Source organism: Schistocerca serialis, chromosome 9 (assembly GCF_023864345.2).
Source record: "Schistocerca serialis cubense isolate TAMUIC-IGC-003099 chromosome 9, iqSchSeri2.2, whole genome shotgun sequence".
Taxonomy (NCBI): Eukaryota; Metazoa; Arthropoda; class Insecta; order Orthoptera; family Acrididae; genus Schistocerca; species Schistocerca serialis.
In genome coordinates this window covers 444,814,520-444,836,871 of record NC_064646.1, presented here as the reverse complement: position 1 = coordinate 444,836,871, position 22,352 = coordinate 444,814,520, and the positions used below count along the sequence as shown (strand labels likewise).

Here is a 22,352-nt window from a genome sequence, read left to right as displayed (position 1 = left end):
TAAATGGCTCCCATACTCCAATGGAATATAAATGGATACAGAATTCATCAGGAGGAATTGAGACTCCTTGTACAGGACTGACCCTCTTCCCTCTGTTTGCAAGAGACACGTTTTAAGCAGATTGACACATCCCTACCTGGAGGCTATCACCTTTACAGAAAAGACGACCTTGCTGATGACAGGTGGGGTTGCAGAGTTCACCAAGGACGCTTTTCACTCCTCACCTATTCCCTTAACAATAACACTACAAGCTGTTGCTGTTTGGATTGTGGCCCAAGTTGACATCACAGTGTGCTCTGTGTACCTTCCACTTCATGAGCCCTCGAACAATGGGGTCCTCACTCAACTTCTAGATGAATTACCCCATCCCTTTCTCCTTTTGGGGGACTCAAATGCACGCAGTGCACTGTGGGATTCTAACACCACATGCCCCAATGGTCAGGTACTTGAGGATATGGTAAACACAACAGATCTTATACTGCTGAACATGGGTCAAGCCACACATTTTAGCAGGGACTGATGACCTTAAGAGTTAAGTCCCATAAGATTTCACACACGTTTTCACATTTTTGAACACATTTTAGCACTGCTACAGGTTCGTTTACAGCCATAGACCTCTCCTTCCTCTTGCCTGCTCTTGGACATTGACCTTCATGGTAGTGAGCGTTTGCCTATCTGGATCCACCTGCCTGATGGAACACATCCCGAAAGAAAGCCATAAAGATGGTTGTTCAAAAAGACTAACTGGTTGCTCTACAGGCAGTTAGCTGTTTCCGAGCAATGTGATGACATCCAGGACTCTGTGGATCACATTACACCTGTGATTTACCACGCTGCTGATGCTACCATCCCAAAGTCTATAGAAACGCCTAGGAGGCGACCTGTCCCTTGATGGAATAATGAATGTCGTTTAGCAATCAGGCAGAGGAGGGCAGCTACGGCCAGATTCGATAGATGCCCTACCAATGAGAATCTAGCAAACTTTCAAATGACGCATGCAAAGGCAATAATTCGGGAGAATAAGCGGAGGTTTTGGCAAAACTTCCTTAACTCCATCAATAGGTCCACATCTGCAAAAAGCATGGCAAGCCATCAGGAGGCTCAACTCTCGACCGCCAAAAGCGTCTGCACGAATACAGGGGTATCTTGTAACATCGACGAGGGACTTGGCCCAGACAATGGCCGAATGATATAAATCCATTATGGCCGACAGAGGATCCCATCTTCCATCGCTATCGGGAGGCACCAACATGGAAGAATACAACCAGCCTTTCTCTTTGTGGGAGCTGGACTCTGCATTGTCAGTTGCTTCTGATACGACCCCTGGAATCGACTTGATAACCTGCAGCACGTTGCAGCAGTTGGACTGACGGTCGAGCCGGCCGCGGTGGCCGTGCGGTTCTAGGTGCTTCAGTCCGGAACCGCGGGACTGCTATGGTCGCAGGTTCGAATCCTGCCTCGGGCATGGATGTGTGTGATGTCCTTAGGTTAGTTAGGTTTAAGTAGTTCTAAGTTCTAGGGGACTGATGACCTAAGATGTTAAGTCCCATAGTGCTCAGAGCCATTTGAACCATTTGAACTGACGGTCGAAGGAGGTCCTTCTTCAGCTCTCCAATAAAATTTGGATGACGGGCGACTTTCCCAACTCGTGGAAAGAATCTATTTTAATCCAAATTTTAAAACCAGGGAAGGATTGGACAGACCCCAGTAGTTATCGTAGTACTCGCCTGACAAGCTGAGTAGGAAAGACACTGGAGTGCATGTTCAACCAGCGTCTAGTGTGGGTTCTTGAAACTGGGTCCCTACTCAGTCGCTCCCAGTGTGGGTTCAGGAGGTATCGCTCCACTCTCGATAACCTGATCTTTCCTTCGTAAGCAACACTTATTCGGTGTTTTCTCCGATTTTGAAAAGACCTACACTACCTGGAGGCATAATATTTTGTCTCAGCTGTATGGGTGGGGATTTAGTGGACGTATACCGACCTTCACGCTGTCCTTTTCTTTCGGACAGATGCAAAGTTGGGAATGTGCTGTCTGAGCGTTTTAAGCAGGAGAATGGGGATCCTCAAGGGAGTGTTTTAAGTGTCACGGCCTTCGCCATTGCAATCAACAGTATTACATCCACAGTGCGAGGTCCAGTACTATGTTCCTTGTTCGTGGACGGCTTCTCCATCTTCTGTGCATCCTCCAGCCTCGCCATGGCTACTCGACAATTGCAACTGCCGATCAGGCGGTCATGCACAATTGGTTTTAAATTCTCATTAGAGAAAACAGTTTGTGTTGATTTTAATTGATCCCTATTTCCCTATTTAATTGATCCCTAGTTCCCTATTTCTGTTTAAGCAGTTTTTAAACTGGGGAGCACCGTTCTCACTTGTAAGGAAAAGGTGAAGTATCTGGGTCTTACCTTTGATGCAAAGTTAACATGGTTGCCACACCATAAGGAACTGAAACTGAGATGTCTCAATGCCTTAAACATCCTTAATGTGTCAGTCATAGGTGTTGTGACTTGGCAAGACAACCAAGCCACTACGAGGTGAAGCCGAAAGGCACGCGTTTAAGCTCACGCAGGCTGGCGTGAGGTCTGGAACAGGACACGGAAATGAACTAGCGAAAACAGGACGTAGCTGTGGAATACTTAACTTTAATCCATAATTGGTGAACATCGGTCTGACGGTACATGCATCACAAGATAAACAGCAAATGATAATGGCGCCTTGCTAGGTCGTAGCAAATGACGTAGCTGAAGACTATGCTAACTATCATCTCGGCAAATGAGAGCGTAATTTGTCAGTGAACCATTGCTAGCAAAGTCTGCTGTACAACTGGGGCGAGTGCTAGGAAGTCTCTCTAGACCCGCCGTGTGGCGGCACTCAGTCTGCAATCACTGACAGTGGCGACACGCGGGTCCGACATATACCAACGGACCGCGGCCGATTTAAAGGCTACCACCTAGCAAGTGTGGTGTCTGGCGGTGACACCACAATAGGTTAATATTTTTTGTGTTCTTCTGTCGTGTTCCCAGACGTCGTTCTCAGGGTAGGGCTCCCAGAGCAGGTCTCAGTTTATTACGCGGAACTGTTTGCTACCCTGAGTGCCATGGAGCAGATGAGATGGCGTCGTGACCAAAAATTTCTGATCTGCTCTGATTCTCAAAGTGCCCTTTTCGCTGCTGAATACATGTACCCAGCAGATCGGATGGTGCAACAGGTACAGGACGCTCTCCTTCTCTTGCAAAGGCAAAACAAGGAAATCATTTTTTGCTGGGTTCCAGGGCACATAGGCATCCAGGGAAACGAACTGGCTGATGCAGCTGCTAAGGAGGCTTGCTCCCTTCCTCCTCCTGCCCGCTGTTCAGTCCTTCTGCGGGCTGTCACTCCATTTGTGAGCAGAAAGGAGTGTCAGTGGCTGGAAGTGAGTAATAATAAACTACGTTCCAGTGCGACCATTGATTACCTCCCTCCGCTTGCGACGGTGTGAAGAAGTAGCCCTTATTCGGCTTAGAGTGGGACCTTGTCCATTGACACACGGCTTCCTCTTACGTCGGGAGGAGCCCTCAGTATATCAAAGATGCAGGACGCAACTTTCAGTACGACATGTTTTAACTGAGTGTGTTTTATGTGACAACCTGAGGGTTCAACTGGGCCTCCTACAGGATTTTCCCTCTATTTAACTGCTAACGAGGCGAGTGTTGTTCGTGTCTTAAGATTTTGTGTGGTGTCCGCAGTTCAATACTAGGTGTGAGATCTTAATGTGTCCCTTTTTTAACAGCATCTGTACAGGTATTTTATCCATGACTTTATTTAGTTTTTCCGCTCTGTCTCACTGGGATTTTATTACGATCTTTTTCGAAGCTCACCTCCTTGGGGTTGTTTTACGATTTTTATCTCTCGAAGACTGGAGCATCTTCAGAGTGTGTGTGTGTGTGTGTGTGTGTGTGTGTGTGTGTGTGTGTGCGTGTGCGTTTGTGTGTCACCGAGATCCTGATTTTTAAGGAGCTGGTTTGGTACGTGTTGAAATTTTTATGGATTTCTTATAATCACACTCCACTCAAAAATCGTCTAAACGCTACAAGGATCTCCATGTCGCGCGCCCAACATCATGTCATCGTGTTGATCAGCGCTCTAAGGGTGGAGCAAGAAACTGTTTAACAGCTGGCCATGTTGTTTTGGTTCATCAATCTATATTGCACCTTTTTTGTGAATATTAACGGAAATGGAGTGAATAGTTAAATGTAGTTTGGTGTTGAAATTTGAGTTAAATAATATGTGAATAATGCGAGTGTAGATGTTCGTGGTTGTTGTCAGTAACAATAAAAATACGTGACTTACTCGTCTTGTCAGTGGGACTATTGTTAATGTGATTTTCACCACCATGATGAACGTCCTTTATTGTGACACTTCTGAAGGCCACAGGGGTAGCACCTCACAAGTGGATCCTTTCTCTGAGAACTGCATTTCAGTTGGCTGACACCTGCAACATCGCTGTAGACATAAGAGGTCAAACGGTTTGGAAAATTACTGTCAGCAGAACAGGCTATATTATCTGGACCCACTGTATGCCAGTGGTTAATGCTGCTGCTGGTCACCAAATATTTGCTGCTTGTACAATAACGCTGATTCATGCTTTGCACTGAAGAGATCAGAGTAAAATACTCGCACACAACATAAAATTTGCTAATAATCGTGAACATACGAAATTTATCCAGGATAAATACAGGAAAACTTTATTGACAATAATTACAGTAAATATATAAATATATTATACAATAAATATTTCGAGTGTGGGAAGTCCACGATATGGAAATTTAACATTTAATAAAAATTTAAACGTATTTAAATTTTAACTCCACATGCAAGAGCTGTAATATTCAAACGTAAAAAAAAATACTCGCAAGAAAAAAAAATACATACATTTAGTCACTGCCTGTGGCCCGGCAGTACTGCTTCATTATGAAGCATCGTGTTCTGCACAAAACTCTACAATAGCCCGAAACACCCACAAGGAAGGCTCTGCGGGTACTTCGAAAACAAATCAGGACAGGACACTACGTGTGGCACTACATAGGGAACCGACTGTACCACTCGACACGTTGAAGTGTCAGTCAGTGTTATTTCAGTCCAACTGTAGCTGTTCCGGAAGTAACGGTAACGGTGGTGCTCTATACACGAAGACTGAAGCGAATGTCACTCTTTGTTTATCAGCGAAATGAATCCAAACTTCATTCACACAATGTCACTGAATCTTCTGCTATCGCTGTCTGCCTTCGCAAGTTTTAAGTAGATACAACAGTACCAACAGTACGAAATATTATTGCAGTCTGCCTATTTCTCGTTCCCCTTGCTTCACACCTTAACTGACCAGACTCATAATGTTTTGGAATGACGAGTACCTCGTACACCTGACTACAAGGATTGCAAAATCACATTAGTTAAATGGGGAAACAACCACAGATCGAACGTATGTAGGTGGTGCATTCTGTCTTGTGCGTTGTCACCTCTCGAATGGTACTGTTCGTCTTGAAAAACAAAAAGTACTGTAGGAACTTTCCTTATGTTTTTGCCAGTTCGCAGTCACCTTGACATAAAATTCGTCCTTAACCCTGTTTCACGTCATGCACAACGTATGTCGAGTTCAGCATATGTTTACACAGTTCTTTGTCAAAGTTGTCCACATCGCAGAATGTTTCACGCCCTGCAGAATGAACGAAAATAAGTGAGGCGTTCTCACATATTGTGGGGGCACGTCTACGTTGGAGCTGCGGTAAAAGAGAAGAGAGAAGAGCGGCGGTACTGGCGGAGCGGAGGGAAGCGTAAGCGGCGGCCCTAATGGCACCCCCACGGCTGCGCCACGGTCAGAAGTTGAGCCGCGATAAGAGCTCCGTGCGTCTGCTAGAGATTCCTTCGCTGTTACCGACGAAACGTATCGGAGGTTTTATCGATGAAATACTTCCAGGCCTCCACTGCCCGATCATAAAGACAAAAGAATCGTAATTTTATTCGTTTCCGACCAATTTTGAAAAGAGATGACTACTTAACTGAAAAGAACATGCAAGTAAAAAAGTTTGTTTTTATAGTCATAAGTGCAATAAGAAGCACTGAATTCCGACAAAGACGACATCTGAAGAGATCGTGAATATTTGCGGCTCATTAATTTAATCTTCCGGGGCAAGCTCCGCTGGATGAAACCTTAATTGCCGGCCGTGGTGGCCGTGCGGTTCTAGGCGCTTCAGTCCGGAGCCGCGCTGCTATTACGGTCGCAGGTTCGAATCCTGCCTCGGGCATGGATGTGTGTTATGTCCTTAGGTTAGTTAGGTTTAAGTAGTTCTAAGTTCTAGGGGACTGATGACCATAGCAGTTGAGTCCCATAGTGCTCAGAGCCATTTGAACCATTTTTTTGAAACCTTTATTGATTGTCAATTTTTGTTCACGGTAAGATAATGTTCAGTTTATTCTCTAACATTTATTAAATTGTACAATAAGCAAATACATGCAACAACATATTCGGGTACTTCTACCTGATTTTATAGTTTTGTGGCTAATATTCTCTGGCTAATATCTCCGTACAGAACACCTTATATAAAAGGCAAATTCAGCAGTTCTGCGTGATCGTGATAACTAAATGTTTAAATATTCTTTCTCAGCATCTGGATGACGTCGTCCGTTAGTTACAGTAATATTTATGAATTCATAATTAGCACCAGTCTTTGTAACAGATTAGGACATCGTCTCTGTAGTTTTTGAATAAAGAGCCAGATTGGGCAGTGCAAATAATTTGAATACAGTTCCTAAGTTGTTTGAATAATCTATAAACATCATTTTTCTGAAATCATCGACAAACTGTAAATTCCAGTTTAGACTACATTACCATAAACTGTAGTTAGCTCTCATGATTTTCGCAGCAGTTACGACTCCAGTATGAAAAGAAAAGGCAAAACAGATAAAAGGATGAGCAGTAGGCAAATCTATGCAAAAATCGAATTTCAGCAACACAGGTATTTTTTTTAATTATTATGTATTTATGTTTATGCAATGTGATTTCCTAGAATAAAGTATTGTTAATCGCACATCGTTTAAGCCTAATTTTTCTAACTTCAGTGCAAAATAAACGAAAAAGCTTACGTGATGAATTATGAATATCTCGTCTCCGCTTCTAAACCCAGAATAAATACAGGATATTTGTAAATTGGTTATACAAAAGTAACCTTTAATTGTGAGAAGCGCAAATAACTTGGAGATATGTTTGATACAGCACTTAATGTAGTGTATGTTCAAGTTTTATTCCCGTCTAACACTGTTAGTATCCGATGTTTCCACTAGGTGATACACTTGAATGAGTCGTTTCAACAGTCATCACGGAGTCGTATTACAGTGCAGGACGTGCGCACTGTTGTTTACGGTTTAATGAATCCAAATCCGCTACTACAGTTCAGTTGAGGACTAAATGTTGCAAGTCACCACCTCAAAGGCAAACTGTCATTAATTGTCCGACAGTTTCACCGAATCTGGATGTGTATCACATAGGACGCTGGGTAAGGTTCGACCAGGAGTTTCTGACGCAGCAATTGAACAGGTTCGTATCTGGGCGTGCTTGAATATTATCTGTTTCCTCAATAACAATAAAATATGGACAAAGAATTTATTTTTGGGCAAGATGGCGCGCCACCACATTATCAAATGTTCAAATGTGCGTGAAATCTTATGGGACTTAACTGCTAAGGTCATCAGTCCGTAAGCTTACACACTACTTAACCTAAATTATCCTAATGACTCACACACACACCCATGCCCGACGGAGGACTCAAACCTCCGCCGGGACCAGCCGCACAGTCCATGAATGCAACGCCCTAGACCGCTCGGCTAATCACGCACGGCACCACATTATCATCGTGAAGTTGTCACGTAACTCCATGTGAATGAGCCGACTGTGGTTGGACGTGGTGGAGCAATATCCTAGCCAACACGATCATCTGATTCAACCCCAATAACTTCTGTGTATGGGTTTACGCTAAAGACAGAGCGTTTGTTCCCCCGCTTCCGAGAAAAGTGTACGAGCTGCTACAGCGGATAACACGAGCAACTGCTGGCATAAATCAAGACTTGTTTCACAGAACTTCACAGGAATTTGATTACGGGTGGGACACTTGTCGTGTTACGAAAGATGCCACACTAACATTTGTAAATAATACTTGAAGATATACTGTATTTAGTGCTGCATCAAACAGTTCTGTAAGTTATTTCGTTTTTTGACAACTGATAGTTACTTTTGTACAACTAATTTATTAATATCCTGTACACTGTTGATGCTCTGTCCGTCTTTGATGCCGAAGCTCCGTCGTGGAGCTGAGATCCGTGCTTCGCTTCGCTCGCTGCCCTCTTCGACGCTCTTCTAATCTATCACAGCTCCAACGCAAACGTACCCTTCGTCACGAGGGCCGTAAAGTGCCGGACGTTAGTTTGGTATCGTAATACTGGAGACAGCTGGCAGCGAGCTGGGACTGGGGCCGCCTGCTGCCTGCTGCGTGGTGTGTGTGGCGTGCCGCTGCGGCTCTCAGAGGGCCTCGTTGAGCTCGAGGGCCGGGTTGACGTGGCCGCCCTTGGCGTCATCCTTGGGCCTCTCCTCGTCTTGGGCCGGCGGCTCCAGCGCCCACGGCTGGCGCTCGCCGGACGCGAACAGCCCGTAGAAGATGGCGCCCGTGAGGTAGATGGCGCTCGCGATGTAGAACACGTACTTCCAGCGCTCCACACTCTGCCAACAGCGCACACAAAGTACTTCACAGCGCGCCGTGTAGGCAGTGAGTAATAGTACGATTTAGGGCGGGAAAACGACTGAGGCCACAAGCAACCAAACCATAAGTTAAACAAGATCTGAGCAAAGCGCTTCGTGGTTCTAGAAGGTAGGTAAAACATAGGAAGCAAAACGCAATTACAATGTTACGTATAATCCGTCTTGATTGCTAAATTTTTATTCATATGACCGGTTTCGGTTCTTCTAGAACCATCTTCAGATCTGATATTTCGGTTACAAGAGTAACACGTCCAAATCCCGTAACTTTCACATGCTGCGTCACATGCAAAAACAGACATAATGTATGATAAGATTGCAGTAACTTCACAATGTTACGTATAATTCGTCTTGATTGCAAAATTTTTATTCAAATGACCGGTTTCGGTTCATGTAGAACCATCTTCAGATCTGATATGTCGGTTACAGGCGTAACACGTCCAAATCCGGTAACTTTCACATGCTGCGTCACATCAATACGGATTATACGTAACATTGTAAAATCACTGATTGCTGCTATCCTATCAGACATTATGTCTGTTTTTGTTGGTGAGTAAAACTACAGTAGTCAAAATAAACGTTGCATGTTGTTTTATTGTCAATACTGGACATAATTGGAAACAAAACTGAGTTTCACTATAGCCAACATAATCGTGTAGAGAGATTTAGCTACTGTTAAGATATTTACGATAGTTCTCTTTTTTTTTTTGTTCTTTCTCAGTTGCACGTTTTTAATTACATAACATGTTTCGATCATCTTCAGCTCTTAGCAATTGCATAATCGCGTTGAGACATTCACTAACTAGCATGAGATTTTCACTCTGCAGCGGAGTGTGCGCTGATATGAAACTTTCTGGCAGATTAAAACTGTGTGCCGGACCGAGACTCCAACACGGGACCTTTGCCTTTCGCGGGCAAGTGCTCTACCAACTGAGCTACCGAAGCACGACTCACGCCACGTCCTCACAGCTTTACTTCCACCAGTACCTCGTCTCCTACTTTCCAAATTTCACAGAAGCTCTCCTGCACACAGTTTTAATCTGCCAGGAAGTTTCATATCAGCGCACACTCCTCTACACAGTGAAAATCTCAATCTGGAAACATCCCCCAGGCTGTGGCTAAGCCATGTCTCCGCAATATCCTTTCTTCCAGGAGTGCCAGTTCTGTAAGGTTCACAGGAGAGCTTCTGTGAAATGTGGAAAGTAGGAGACGAGGTACTGCTGGAAGGAAAGCTGTGAGGTCGGGGCGTGAGTCGTGCTTGAGTAGCTCAGTTGGTAGGGCACTTGCCCGCGAAAGGCAAAGGTCCCAAGTTCGAATCTCGGTCCGGCACACAGTTTTAATCTGCCAGGAAATTTCGACTCAGTAACTGTTTAGATATTTACGATAATTCTCATTTTTTAGTTTCGTCTACTTGCACGTTTCTAATAAGATAACATGTTTCGATTAGTCTGCATCATCAGCGCGCACCGCTCCTTGAGACGGAGGGGTCTGTTACAGAGATTTTCACATCCCCGTGATCCGGGCGGTCAAGCCAAGATCCCCGTTACCTGTGACGCTTGATGATCCAGAGCAATCGAAGCATGTTGTCTATCTGAAAACGTACAGCTGAGACGGAACAATGAATGAGAATAATCGTAAAAAACTGAGTATTTTCTGTCTGGCGTAGTCATAATAAAACAAAAATAAAAAGATAATCACATTTCTACCTGATAGAATAAGATTTAAAAAAATACAAGCAAAATAAAACCTTGCAAAAGATTCCACTGCAAACACTACACTTTTGCTTCAGTGTCATCTTGCATAACGCAATGTTTATGAACAAACTGCTCTTCCTCCTGATTGGAGACCCTTTTGAATGAGGTTAAGGACACTTCTTACAAAACTCTCCTGCTAAGCCTGTGGAACGTTGTCCCTTTCCTCTACAACAGCCTCTATGACGACCTGTAAAGTCTCTTGTGGGACAGGACCATCGCCAACCGCTCCGCTAGTGGAATCTGGAGAACATAGAGACCATTGCATACGACTTATTCTGTGTTCCACTAGAAAAGTGTTCACGAGACTGTGACGGTGGGAATCCTGATCCAATATGTTAACCAAATGGAGACTTAGTGCTTGGAAGGGTGTAGTCCCAATACTCCACACCAGTCATCTTCCCATGTATTGGCACAAGGGATCTCCAGACATACATGATTCCACCCCTAAAGGTGATTGAAAACCGCCTTGATTTGGATGGCGGTCTACAGTACAGCAAGGTGTAAACATTATTCTCGTTAACTCTACAAACGAATTGTGTCCAAAAACTGTTGTTTAGTTTCCATGAGACACAATCCTCTCTGGGCCGGCCGCGGTGGCCGAGCGGTTCTAGGCGCGTCAGTCCGGAACTGAGCGACTGCTACGGTCGCAGGTTCGAATCCTGCCTCGGGCATGGATGTGTGTGATGTCCTTAGGTTAGTTAGGTTTAAGTAGTTCTAAGTTCTAGGGGACTGATGACCTCAGATGTTAAGTCCCATAGTGCTCAGAGCCATTTGAATCCTCTCTCCGAACACTACTTAGAGGTGGAGCCTTGGCGCCGCCAGAACCCTATCACCGTAAGCTCTGGGCATGCTTCAGCGACTACTGCATGGCACGGCAGAGGATCGTTGTGTGTCACAGGGAATGGGGATCTTGACCTGACCACCTGGATAATGAGGATGGTAAAAACCTCAATAACAAACCCCTCAGTCTCAAGCTGCGCTACGCGCTCATGAGATACGCTTGGCTGTTGAGGTGGAACTGTCATTAGCAAGTAACCTCTGGGGACCTGCCGCGTCTTGGCTGTACAGTGGTTATCTAGGCACTTGACGCTCTGTCTAGGATAACTTTTATTATCCTAGCTGCTCGTGGGACTGAAATGGATCCTTCGAAGTTTTCTCTTGCACCTCCCAGCGGAATGCGAGGGCTCTGGTAGATACTAACACCCAATCAAATAACAAGGCTCGTGTAGCTCGTCCTCTGGGCTTAGGGTATTAAACAATTCTAGACTCTTTAGTAACAGAATGCATGCTGATGGCCAGGGTGTGTTTTTATTAGTTAAAAGGAAAGAGAGAAGTTTTGAAAAAGTATCACCTTTTTAAATACAAAAGGGTTTAGACGGGATTGCAGGTACTTTAACATCAGTAAAGTGGTTATGAAATGGAACACTGTTAGTGGAAATATCAAATACCAAACAAGTGACAAATGCAGAGAAGGCCAAAACACTTGGAGAATTTGCCATTGAGACTGAGTTCCACACGACATTAAACTACAGTAAAGGCAATTCTTCAAGATTTCCCGACGATCTGTTGACATATTGAATAATAGGGATCTCTCCCAATTGTTCGCGTAGGTCACCCACGATATTTCGACGGCGTATCTTGTTGTCTTCTTTAGACGCTACCTGAGAATGGGCCCTTGGGTGGATCAAGTCCAGTATTTATGCATGGATTGTGTTGGGCGGACCATAGTCGTTCCGCATCACCCAATGCGGGTTTGGTGATTAGAATAGGCCCAAGGTATTCCTGCCTCTCCTAAGAGGGGACTAAAAGGCGTCTCACACGTTTCGGCCTTTACGTGATCATCTCCTGTAGGGTTTGACCCCCATTTTTCCAAATTTTCCAAAAGAGCGAGCCAGTTTGGGAATGGCATTATGCCTGTCATGCATTGAGACCTTCAAAATTTTTTATCGTCGTTGCTTTGCAGTTCCACTTGTTCTCCATCTGTTGGGCGAGGACACCTTCCTGGCTGCGTTTTCCTCCATCCAATGTGCAGTGTCGTTTTCTGCACCGACGATTCTCATGGATTTCTTTGCATCTCATATCCAGCATGGAAGCCAGTCCGTTGTGGTGGAGCCGCCATGTACCTTGTTCGTTGTAGCCCCCTGACTACACAGAGATCGCTCTGTTGATGCCTGCACTGATAACTCTGCACATATGCCAAGGAGTATATTCCTATCACCCAGGGGCATCAGGACTCCCTGCAATGGCCATCTTGCCAGGTGGTCCTTGCTGAAGCCGGGTTGCGCATGTGTGGAGCGCTCCTAGTCAGAGTGGCTAGCATCAGGGCAGATGACACACTATGAAGTGCACTACGTCATCTCTCGCCAGTGGTCAAACACCATCAGTGTCTAAGCGCTCAAGGGCTCAATTTAATGTGCAGAAGTATGACCCTAAATCGTTCCCCTCTCTGACCACACCATGGGAGGATTGCCAGGCTAAGGATGTCAGCGATTCTTATTCGCACCGGTAGCTTGTATGTACGAGAGCTGATGGGGAATCCTTATTGTCGATGAAGCCTGTTTTTTGTGGAATATTTAGAGGACAGGTGTGGGGAGGTGGAGGGATTTCCTAAAATGCGTTCTGGATCAGTCTTGATAAAAACAGCAGCCTCTGCCCAGTCATGGGCACTAATCGCCTGTGACAAGCTGGGTGATGTTTCTATCACACCCCATAAGAGCTTAAATATGGTCCAGGTACCATATTTCACAAGGCTCTTCTTTTACAGTCTGATGATGAGCTGCGCGCCAAATTTGTGTGAGGAGGTGTTAATTTCGTCCAGCACACAGATAGGGAACCAAAGAATAATCAGTGGGCCATCTTTGCCTTCGAGGGTGATACATTACACGAGAAGGTCAAGAGGTCAAGGTGATGATATACTGGTGTGACATCAAACCTTACATCCCTCCCCCAATGCAGTGCTTTAAGTGCTGTAAATTAGGGCACATGCCCCTCCCCCCCAAAGCCACATGTAGAGACTGTGGACAACTGCTGCATCTGAATACATGAGCGCCTCTTTCCACTTGTGTCAACTGTGGTAAGCACCTCTCTCCCTGCTCGCTGGACCGCCTAGCACTCCAAAAGGAGCGGAAAATTATGGATTACAAGACCTTGGACAGGATGCTTTACCACAAGGCTAAACTAAGATACTAAATGTTAAATCCTGTTCCAATCCTATTTTCCTATTCTGTTGCTAAGACAGCATCGCCATCATGACGCCATTGCACTCATGATCTTAACTTACACCAGTGGCCTTCAGGGCCGCCCATCTCGATCCATCCTCCAGCTTGGGGTGGGGGTACATCTTCTTGTGTTGCTTCCAAAATTTCTACTTTGGGAGCTTAGCCCCTCAAACGCGCCATAGATTCCCCCCCCCCCCCCCCCCCCCAAGCCAGAGAAGCAACAGCATCCTCTGGAACCTCTCATGTGGAAGGGGTCCCTTGGGACCCTATTTTCCGCGGTTCCCTCATGGTGTCAAACGGACACTAGACAGTGGTTGAAGGAGCCACTAGCTGCTGGTCTAAAGCGTTCACCATTTTCGTCTGTCCCTCAAGCTACTTTCGAGAAACCCTCCCAGCAGGCCCACAAGGAGAAGCGAGAGGCCAAACTATTAAAGAAGAAGTCTGCTAAGAAATGGGAGCCGCTGGTGGCCCCCGCACCACCACTCCCTCAGGGCTCTGTGTCCAAGGACTAGGTGCAGATTCTAGTGCTCCCTGAGCACCTAGATCTCGCTGATGCCTCGGATGCGATGGTACTGGATGCAAACTTTAAACTGGTGGCGGCCCCCTACAGGACCGAGGTATTCCCGCCTGTCATAAGAGGCGACTAAAAGGAATAAACTGCCTCATTGAATGTACTGTGCCTTTCCAGTCTCATGATGACGTCATCCTACATCCACCACCTGGTTAAGCTATGGCAACTGTTAAGCTTTACTCCTGCTTTCTGCATTGCCCTGCAAGAAAACTGGTTCCTGGCAATGCAGATCCCTGCCCTCCACAGCTATAAGGAATATTACAGGAACCGTAGTGAATGTAATCGAGTGTCAGGTGGAGTTTGCATTTATGACCCAAACTCAGTCTGTAGTGAACCTGTGCCCCTTCAAACCCCTCTTGATGCTGTGGCTTTCAGAATAAGGACGACGCAGGGAATAACTGTTTGCAACGTACATATTCCTCCAGATCGTGAAGTATGCCTGAATGTATTAGCTGCTTTTATTGTTCAACTCCCTAAACCTTTGCTACTTTTGGGAGATTTTAACGCCCATAACTCCTTGTGGAGTGGCACCGTGCTTACTGGCTAAGGCAGAGATGTCGAAACTGTAATGTCTCAGTTCGACCCTCTTAAATACTGGGCCCGTCACATATTTTAGTGTGGCTCATGGTTGTTACTCGGCCATTAATATGCAACCCAGAACTTCTCACATCTATCCACTGGAGAGTACATGACGACCTGTGTGGTAGTGACCACTCCCCAGTCTTCCTGTCACTGCTCCGGCATCAGGTACACGGATGCCTGTGCAGATGGGCTTTAAACAAGGCCTACTGGGAAATTATCACCTTTGCTGTCACCGTTGAATCTAACCCACACGGTAACTTCGATGTGGTGGTTGATAATTCCGGTGCTCAAACCCGGTAAAAACCCGCTTGATGTGGTTTGCTATCGGCCCATCAGCATCACCAACGTTCTTTGTAAGCCGCTGGCGTGTCGGCGGTTGGGCTATCGGCTCCATGTCAGGGTAGCTTCCGCCATTGTCGGTCTACCACTAATAATCTTGTGTCCCTCGAGTCTGCAATTCGAACAGCCTATTGCAGACGCCAACACATGGTTGCCGTCTTTTTTGATCTACGAAAAGTGTATGACACGACCTGGTGACATCATATCTTTGCCACATTATATGAGTTGGTCTCCAAGGCCCGCCCCCGATTTTTATCCAAAATTTCCTGTCGCTTCGTACTTTCCGCGTCCAAGTTGGTGCCTCTTATTGTTCCTCCCATAACCAGGAGAATGGGATCCTGCAGTGCTCTGTATTGAGTGTATCTCTATTTTTAGTGGTCGTAAATGGTCTAGCAGCAGCAGTACGGCCGTCCAGCTCACATTCTCTGTATGCAGACGACTTACGTATTTCGTACTGCTCCACCAGTACTGGTGTTGCTATGCGGCGCCTACAGGGAGCCATCCACAATTCGCAGTCATGGGCTCTAGCCCACGGTTTCCAGTATTTGGCCACAAATTCGCGTGTTATGTTCTTCCGTCGGCGTCGCAGTGTTCACCCGGAACCAGAACTTTAATGACGATCCAATCGCTGTAGTGGAGACATATCGATTCTTAGGACTGGTTTTCGGCACCCTATTGTCTTGGTTTCCTTACGCTTTTCAGCTTAAGTGGAAATGCTGACAGCACCTCAATGCCCTCCGCTCCCTGAGCAGCACCAACTGGGGTGCAGATCGCTGTACACTGCTGCAGCTCTACAGAGCCCTTTTTCTATCCCGCATTGACTACAGGAGTCTGGTTTATGGTTCAGCGGCGCTCTCAGCATTTTGTTAATTCGACCCAGTGCACCACTGGTGTTCACCTACTGACAGGAGCTATTAAGACGAGTACGGTGACCAGCGTGCTGGTGAAGGCCGGAGTCCCTTCATTGCAGGTTAGGCGTGCACAACTGCTCTCCAGTTAGGTTGCACATGTTCGTAGTTCTCCTGCACATCCGAATTACCGTTTCCTTTTCCCACCCACAGTGGTTCATTTCCCGCATTGGTGGTCCGTGTCAGGGCTTCCAGTTGCCGTTCGTGGCCGATCAATTCTTTCTGGAATCCTTTTCTTGACCAACTATAGTTGAGGTTAATTCATGTACACATACATGGTGTACACCTAGGCCGCGACTTCAGCTGGACCTTTCACATGGCCCTAAGGACCCTGTTAACCTTGCAGCTCTCCGCTGCTACTTCCTCTTGATTCTTCACACATGTACCGAGGCCATGAAGTGGTTTACATCGACGGCTCGATGGCTGATGATCACGTCGGCTTCGCATATGTCCAAGGAAACATAGTGAACAGCATTCCTTTCTCGATGGCTACAGTGTTTTCACTGTCGAGCTAATGGCTATATCGCGTGCTCTTGAGCACATCCATTCATGCCTTGGGGAGTCGTTTCATCTGTGTACTGACTCCTTGAGCAGCCTACAGGCTATTGGCCAGTGCTACCCTCGCCATCCTTTGCTAGTGACCATCCAGAAGTCCATCTATGGAACGGTCCAGTCGTTCCGTGGTGCTGATCTGGACCCAAGGTCACGTTGGCGTCCAAGGCAATGAACTTGCCGATAGGTTGGCCAAACAGGCTACACGGAAACCGCTTGTGGAGATCGGCTTCTCTGCAACTGACATGCGTTCAGTACTACGCCACAAGGTTTTGTGGCTTTGGGAGACGGAATCGCATAACCTCAGTAAGCACAACCAACTGCATGCCATCAAGGAGACTACGAATGTGTGAAAGATCTCCACGCGGTCCTCTCGCAGGAACTCTGTGGCTCTCTGTTGGCTCCGCACTGACCACACTTGGGCGTCCCACGGCTACCTCCTGCACCGTGAAGACTCGCCTCAGTGTTGGTGCGGCGGCCGGTTGACAGTGGCCCATTTCTTGTTGAGCTGTCCTTCTTTGGCTGCCCTGCGACTTACTCTTCAGTTTCCGGTTTTGTTGCCGTGACTTTTAGCTGACAACGCCTCATCTGCTAATTTAGTTTCACGTTTTATACGTGAGTGTGGGTTTTATCATTCTATATAAGTTTGTGTTCTCCACTCTAATGCTCTTAGGCTGGATATTTTAATGCTTCACAGAGTGTTGGATTTTCCTTTTATTCTCGTTGTCAGCCAGCCACGGTCATCTGCTCTCTTGTTTTTATCCCTTCTATCTATTTCTTGCTTCTCTCTGCGGTTTTATTTTCCTGTTTTATCCATAGTAGTGTTGGTTGTCCCGTCGTTCTTCTGGTTCTTCTTTTCTCCTGTTATTGTGCTGTACGTCTCATTTCTTTTCTTCTTTCCCTTGTGTAATTATTTTACCGGGAACAAGGGATCGATAACCTCGCAGTTTGGTCCCTCCCCCCCCCCCCCCTTCCCCCAACCAAGCAACCTCGTGTAGGCGACACTACCACCATCTGTGCATATCGGTATCTCATGACTTTGGTCTCCTCTGTGTATAGCTAAGCGAAGCTGATCCCAAGAACAATGGTGTAGTAAGAAATTTGAAAAAAAAAGTGTGAAATTGGCGTAGTGTTTAGCTAACTGTTGAGACACGTTAGATATGAGCCGTTGGTAGAGGTGCGGTACCTTGTCGGTGACGATGTAGCCCGTGATGATAGGACTGACGATGCCGGGCAGCGTGGCCACCGTGTTGGAGAGGCCCATGAGGACGCTGGCGTGCTGCGGCGCGATGTCCAGGTGGTTCACGCTGCAACAGCACAGCGCGCACATGTACGGGCGTTCTTTTGTTTTATTATTTATGTGCCTGTCATTTACAAATGACCTGCCACCTAGTTACTAAGATAGGTCGCATTTTGACAGTATGAAACTGAATATGTACAGAATGTGAAACTTATTTCATATTTCTCATTTGTAATAAGGATTAATAATATTGCAATTAATTATGAAATAAAAATCTTAAAATTAACAATTTATGAGTAGAAGGTAGTAATTTAGGTACACAGAAAAGAGGTTATGAAATATCATCACTTTATGACATTAAAAACTCGGAATTTTTTAAAAAAAATAACAAGGTTCTTAAATGTGAAGGAGAATTAAAAGGTAATAGGAAAGACAGAGTTGGGTTTGAGATCCCACCACAAAGGGATCTCGTATGTGAGGGCTTGGTAAATCATCGAGCCTGTGACATTCGAGGTAGCGTACAAAATATATCTTTAATAGTCACTTGATTAATTTATGTGTATAAAGCTGTATTTGTATTAGTCTTATATTACATATCTTATGGATCACATGTGCTTTACACTGGGCATAATCAGTACATTACTATCAGTATATTTCGGTGCACTGTTGTGTGCATGGTGTTTGTATTATCAGGTAAAATCTTATGTAAGCTTAAAACCAATTAGGTCATTTTCACTACAGGTATTATTTTACCAAAGCTTAGTAAGCAATTATACTATTTAAAGTCACGTATTATTCAAGACGTCTAATTCTCTATATTAGTGTCACTGTATTTTTTTTTTTCAATTTGTGTGAAATAAAAATTTAAAAAATGTATGGTTAGGCAGTGAACAGGAAGTTTGTTAAAATAGCACAGTGACTGACAGCAAACCGCCTCTACTATGACTTTGTCCAGAACGGCACACAAATTACGTACCTTATCAGCGCACATTTTCAACGTCGTTCAATGGCAACACACTCGAATGCTTTTCCCTTCTTTTCCGGTTTCCACCAAGTCTATGATTGACTTCCATACAATTCCCACCTCCAGACGTACATTCTCACAAATTTACTCCCCAAACTAACACTCCTGTGTTATGCATGTAAACTATTAGGTTGATACATAAGTTCGTATCGTTTTTGCTTTGCATGTTGACTCTCCGTTTGTTATGAGTTTTTTATAGATTGTCTTTTTTTATTTCTACTTCGCTGTTGCTATTTGAGGTTACATATTGTCATTTTGTCATTGGGAGATAGTGTCTAGGGCTGTAGACGCTAGAAAATGGAGTTCTAAGTAGAGGAATCTAAACATTTCCTACGTGTTCTTGTGTCTGTGTCCAATAGAGAGGTGACAGCAACAGAGGCGGTTAGAGACATTTCCACCGTGTATTTTCCTGTTTTCCTACGAAGCGCCTAGCGGTCTTACTACATACTAGAAACAGTCAGGCGACTTTTAGACAGCAGCTCTGTCAAGCCTGTGTTCCAGTTCCTAGTGAGACACAGTATTTTGTGCCTTTTGCTCTTACCGTCGAAGCAGACGTATTTCGTTGTCAGTAAATTTGTTAAAACTTGATCACTGTCTTCCAGGCATGCTCGAGAGAGACATTTCAACAACGACCAGGAAGACTGCGTGATGTGATGCTTCTCCACGACTTAATCCGCCCTCACTCTGCTAGACTGAAAAAAAACAACGCTGTATAGGAATTGGATTGGGAAGTCATTTTGCACATACCTTCTTCACCTGAACTTCCGCCAACAGACTTTCATCTTTTTTTACCCTCTGTCGAAAAATCTTCAATTAACTTCCTTTCCGGATGAAAATACGCTCCGAACACGGCTCGATGAGTTCTTCGCCTCAAACCCACGTGATTTCTAGTCTCGGAATCGAAAAGTTACACCAGCAGTGGCAGACTCTTGTAAATAATGAAAGAGAATATATTTTTGATGACTAAACTGTCTGTTGTGTTTATGTAACTCACGGAAAAACCCTACGAAATTATGCACCAACCTAATATTGTTAGGCAACTTACACCACGTCGGCCGGTTATCAATACGGTGGAAGTACGCACATTACACGGAATTTTAATTTTTATTTCACTGGTTTTAAACAGCTGGTGTTACCAGGCGCCCTCAGGGACCCAGCGTCGCGGGGTGAGATGCGCATTGATGAAGTGCATGGCTGTTGAGATGAAACAGTCGTTAGCGGACAATCTCTGGGGAACCTGCCACACCTCAGTCGTAAGGGCTTACTCAAGAATGCAGGGCTCTGTCTGAGTGGACTTTTATTTCGCTGGCTGCTCCTGGGACCGAATTGGATCCTCTGAAATCGTCTTTTCCTCCTCCCAGCGGGAAGTGTGGGCCGCTGGAAGATACTAGCACTAACAAGAGGGCTAGTCTACCCAGTAGTCCTAACTCAGGAGTTCATTCTGAAAGTACAGTCTCTAGTAAAAACACATGCTGATTCTCAGAACTTGTTTTTAATAGTGAAACGGAATTAGGATAGTTTTGAGAAGCTTTCGCCCTTGAATATACAAAAGGATTTACGGGGAGTCCGTGGCACCATACAAGCATTTTCACAGTGGGACACTGCTGGTGGAAACTTTAAATTCATAGCAAGCCACTAATCTACAAAAACCTAAATGCCTCGGAGAGTACACAGTAGACATTTTTTACTGCACAGCACCTTAAATTACAGCAAAAGTGTTGTAACATACAGGGATCCAGTCGACATTCCCAAGGAAAAAATGCAGCGTGAGTTGTCTCCAGAAGACATAGCCGACGTGCAAAACGTCGTGAAGAGAGTGGATTGTGATCTCATCAAATCCGACTCCTTTATTATGACATTTAGTGGAACGAAAGTTCCTGTGCACGTTATGGCTGACTTCCTTCACCTCTGGATGTGGCCTAATTTCTCGAACCCAATCCGCTGTTTTAAGTGCCAGCATTTTGGGCACACTACTGTCAAAGCAAGAAGAAGCCACTTGTGGCAAAAGTGGGAAGGCCGCCCATGAACGAGTTGGTTGTTCATCTCCTGTGAAGTGTGTCATCTGCTTTGGAGATCACCATGTCTGGAGTAGAGACTGCAGTGTCTTTCTTGAAGAAAGGATGGTGCAGGAAATAAAAACAACTAAATGTACCTCATATGAAGAAGCCAAATAGATGTATAAGGCCAAGGAGACGCCGACGCTCGCTACCTCTTTTGCATTTGCTCTTAGCCAGTTCCTAAAACAAATGCTGCCACACAAACGGAGGTAGCAATGTTAGCACTAGTACCTGCGTCTGACAGTGCACTTGTTCTGCTGCAGTTATTTCGAAGTCGTGACCTCCAACCAAGACTTCAGACAAGACTGTGGTTGCAACTGTTGTGAAGCTCCCAGCCACTCCGAAGGTTCAGCTTGGTCCACCATCCAGTGCTGCTACCACGACTGTCACGGTTGTATTCCCAAAGCTCACTCAGGATAAAAAAAAATCCAAGACAAAGCGTCAACCACTGACAGAACCAGGGAGTCAACTGTCCCATGATGTCGAACTCACCCTCTCTGGTGTATCTCGTGATTCTCCAACAGATCTAATGGGACTTGATGTCAGATTGGGTTAATCATCTTGCCCAAAAGCTGAGCCTCTTCATAAAGTAAGCCCCACTCCCGGGCAGAAAGACAGGAAGAGAGTGCAACTCCTGTGATAAATGTAACGTTAGTGGATTCAGGACACATGTGGAGGGAACTTAAGTTCCTAGCGCAGGAACGCTCAGTGTGCATCTGTACGCAGGAAACGAACTGTAAAGCGTCTGATGCCCAAGTCTTACAGTGCCATAGTCTCTCACAAGAATGAACTGACTCGGGAATGAGCAAAGTTGCTGTGTCTGTAAATACGTACACCCTCCTCTGCTCTCCACTGGCTACTGACCTGCAAGCAGTTGCAGTTCACTGGTGTTGGAGGATCACAGTTTGCTCACTATATTTACCTCTGTCTGATGCAGAAGACTCTGAGGGTCTCACAGATCTTATGAAAGAACTCCCCTGCCCATTTCTCCGCTTGGGAGACTTCAATGCTCAACGTGTCTTGTGTCGCTCGACTTCCGCTTGCCCTTGGGATCAGGTTTTGGAGTGCCTCATGACATTCCAAGAACTGTGCATCCTCAACACTGGTACTCCCACTCATTTCCGCGCTGCTATGGGTTATTCTCTGCCATCAACCTATCTCTCTGCTCAAAGCATTTGCAGACTTTCTTCAGTGCGAAATAATTGATAACCTTCATTCCAGGGACCACTTTCCACTCTGTCTTAACCTACTGGATAGAGGATTGCTTCAACAGAACCCACCAAAATGGGTGGTCAGCAGAACTACCTGGATGCTGTCCAGCCAG

General features: G+C 45.4%; 1 protein-coding gene across 1 annotated transcript in view; it reads right to left on the bottom strand.

Annotated features, from left to right (window-relative positions):
- Nucleotides 1-4,698: 4,698 nt before the first annotated feature.
- LOC126418758 (vesicular glutamate transporter 2-like) overlaps nucleotides 4,699-22,352 on the bottom strand; it is a 237,729-nt gene continuing 220,075 nt past the window's right edge. The window contains exons 10-11 of the mRNA XM_050085683.1: nucleotides 17,894-18,014; nucleotides 4,699-8,747 (exon numbers count right to left, since the gene is read on the bottom strand). Coding sequence (XP_049941640.1) covers nucleotides 8,550-8,747; nucleotides 17,894-18,014 — 319 coding nt within the window. The 3' untranslated portion in view covers nucleotides 4,699-8,549. The remainder of the gene's footprint in view (nucleotides 8,748-17,893; nucleotides 18,015-22,352) is intronic.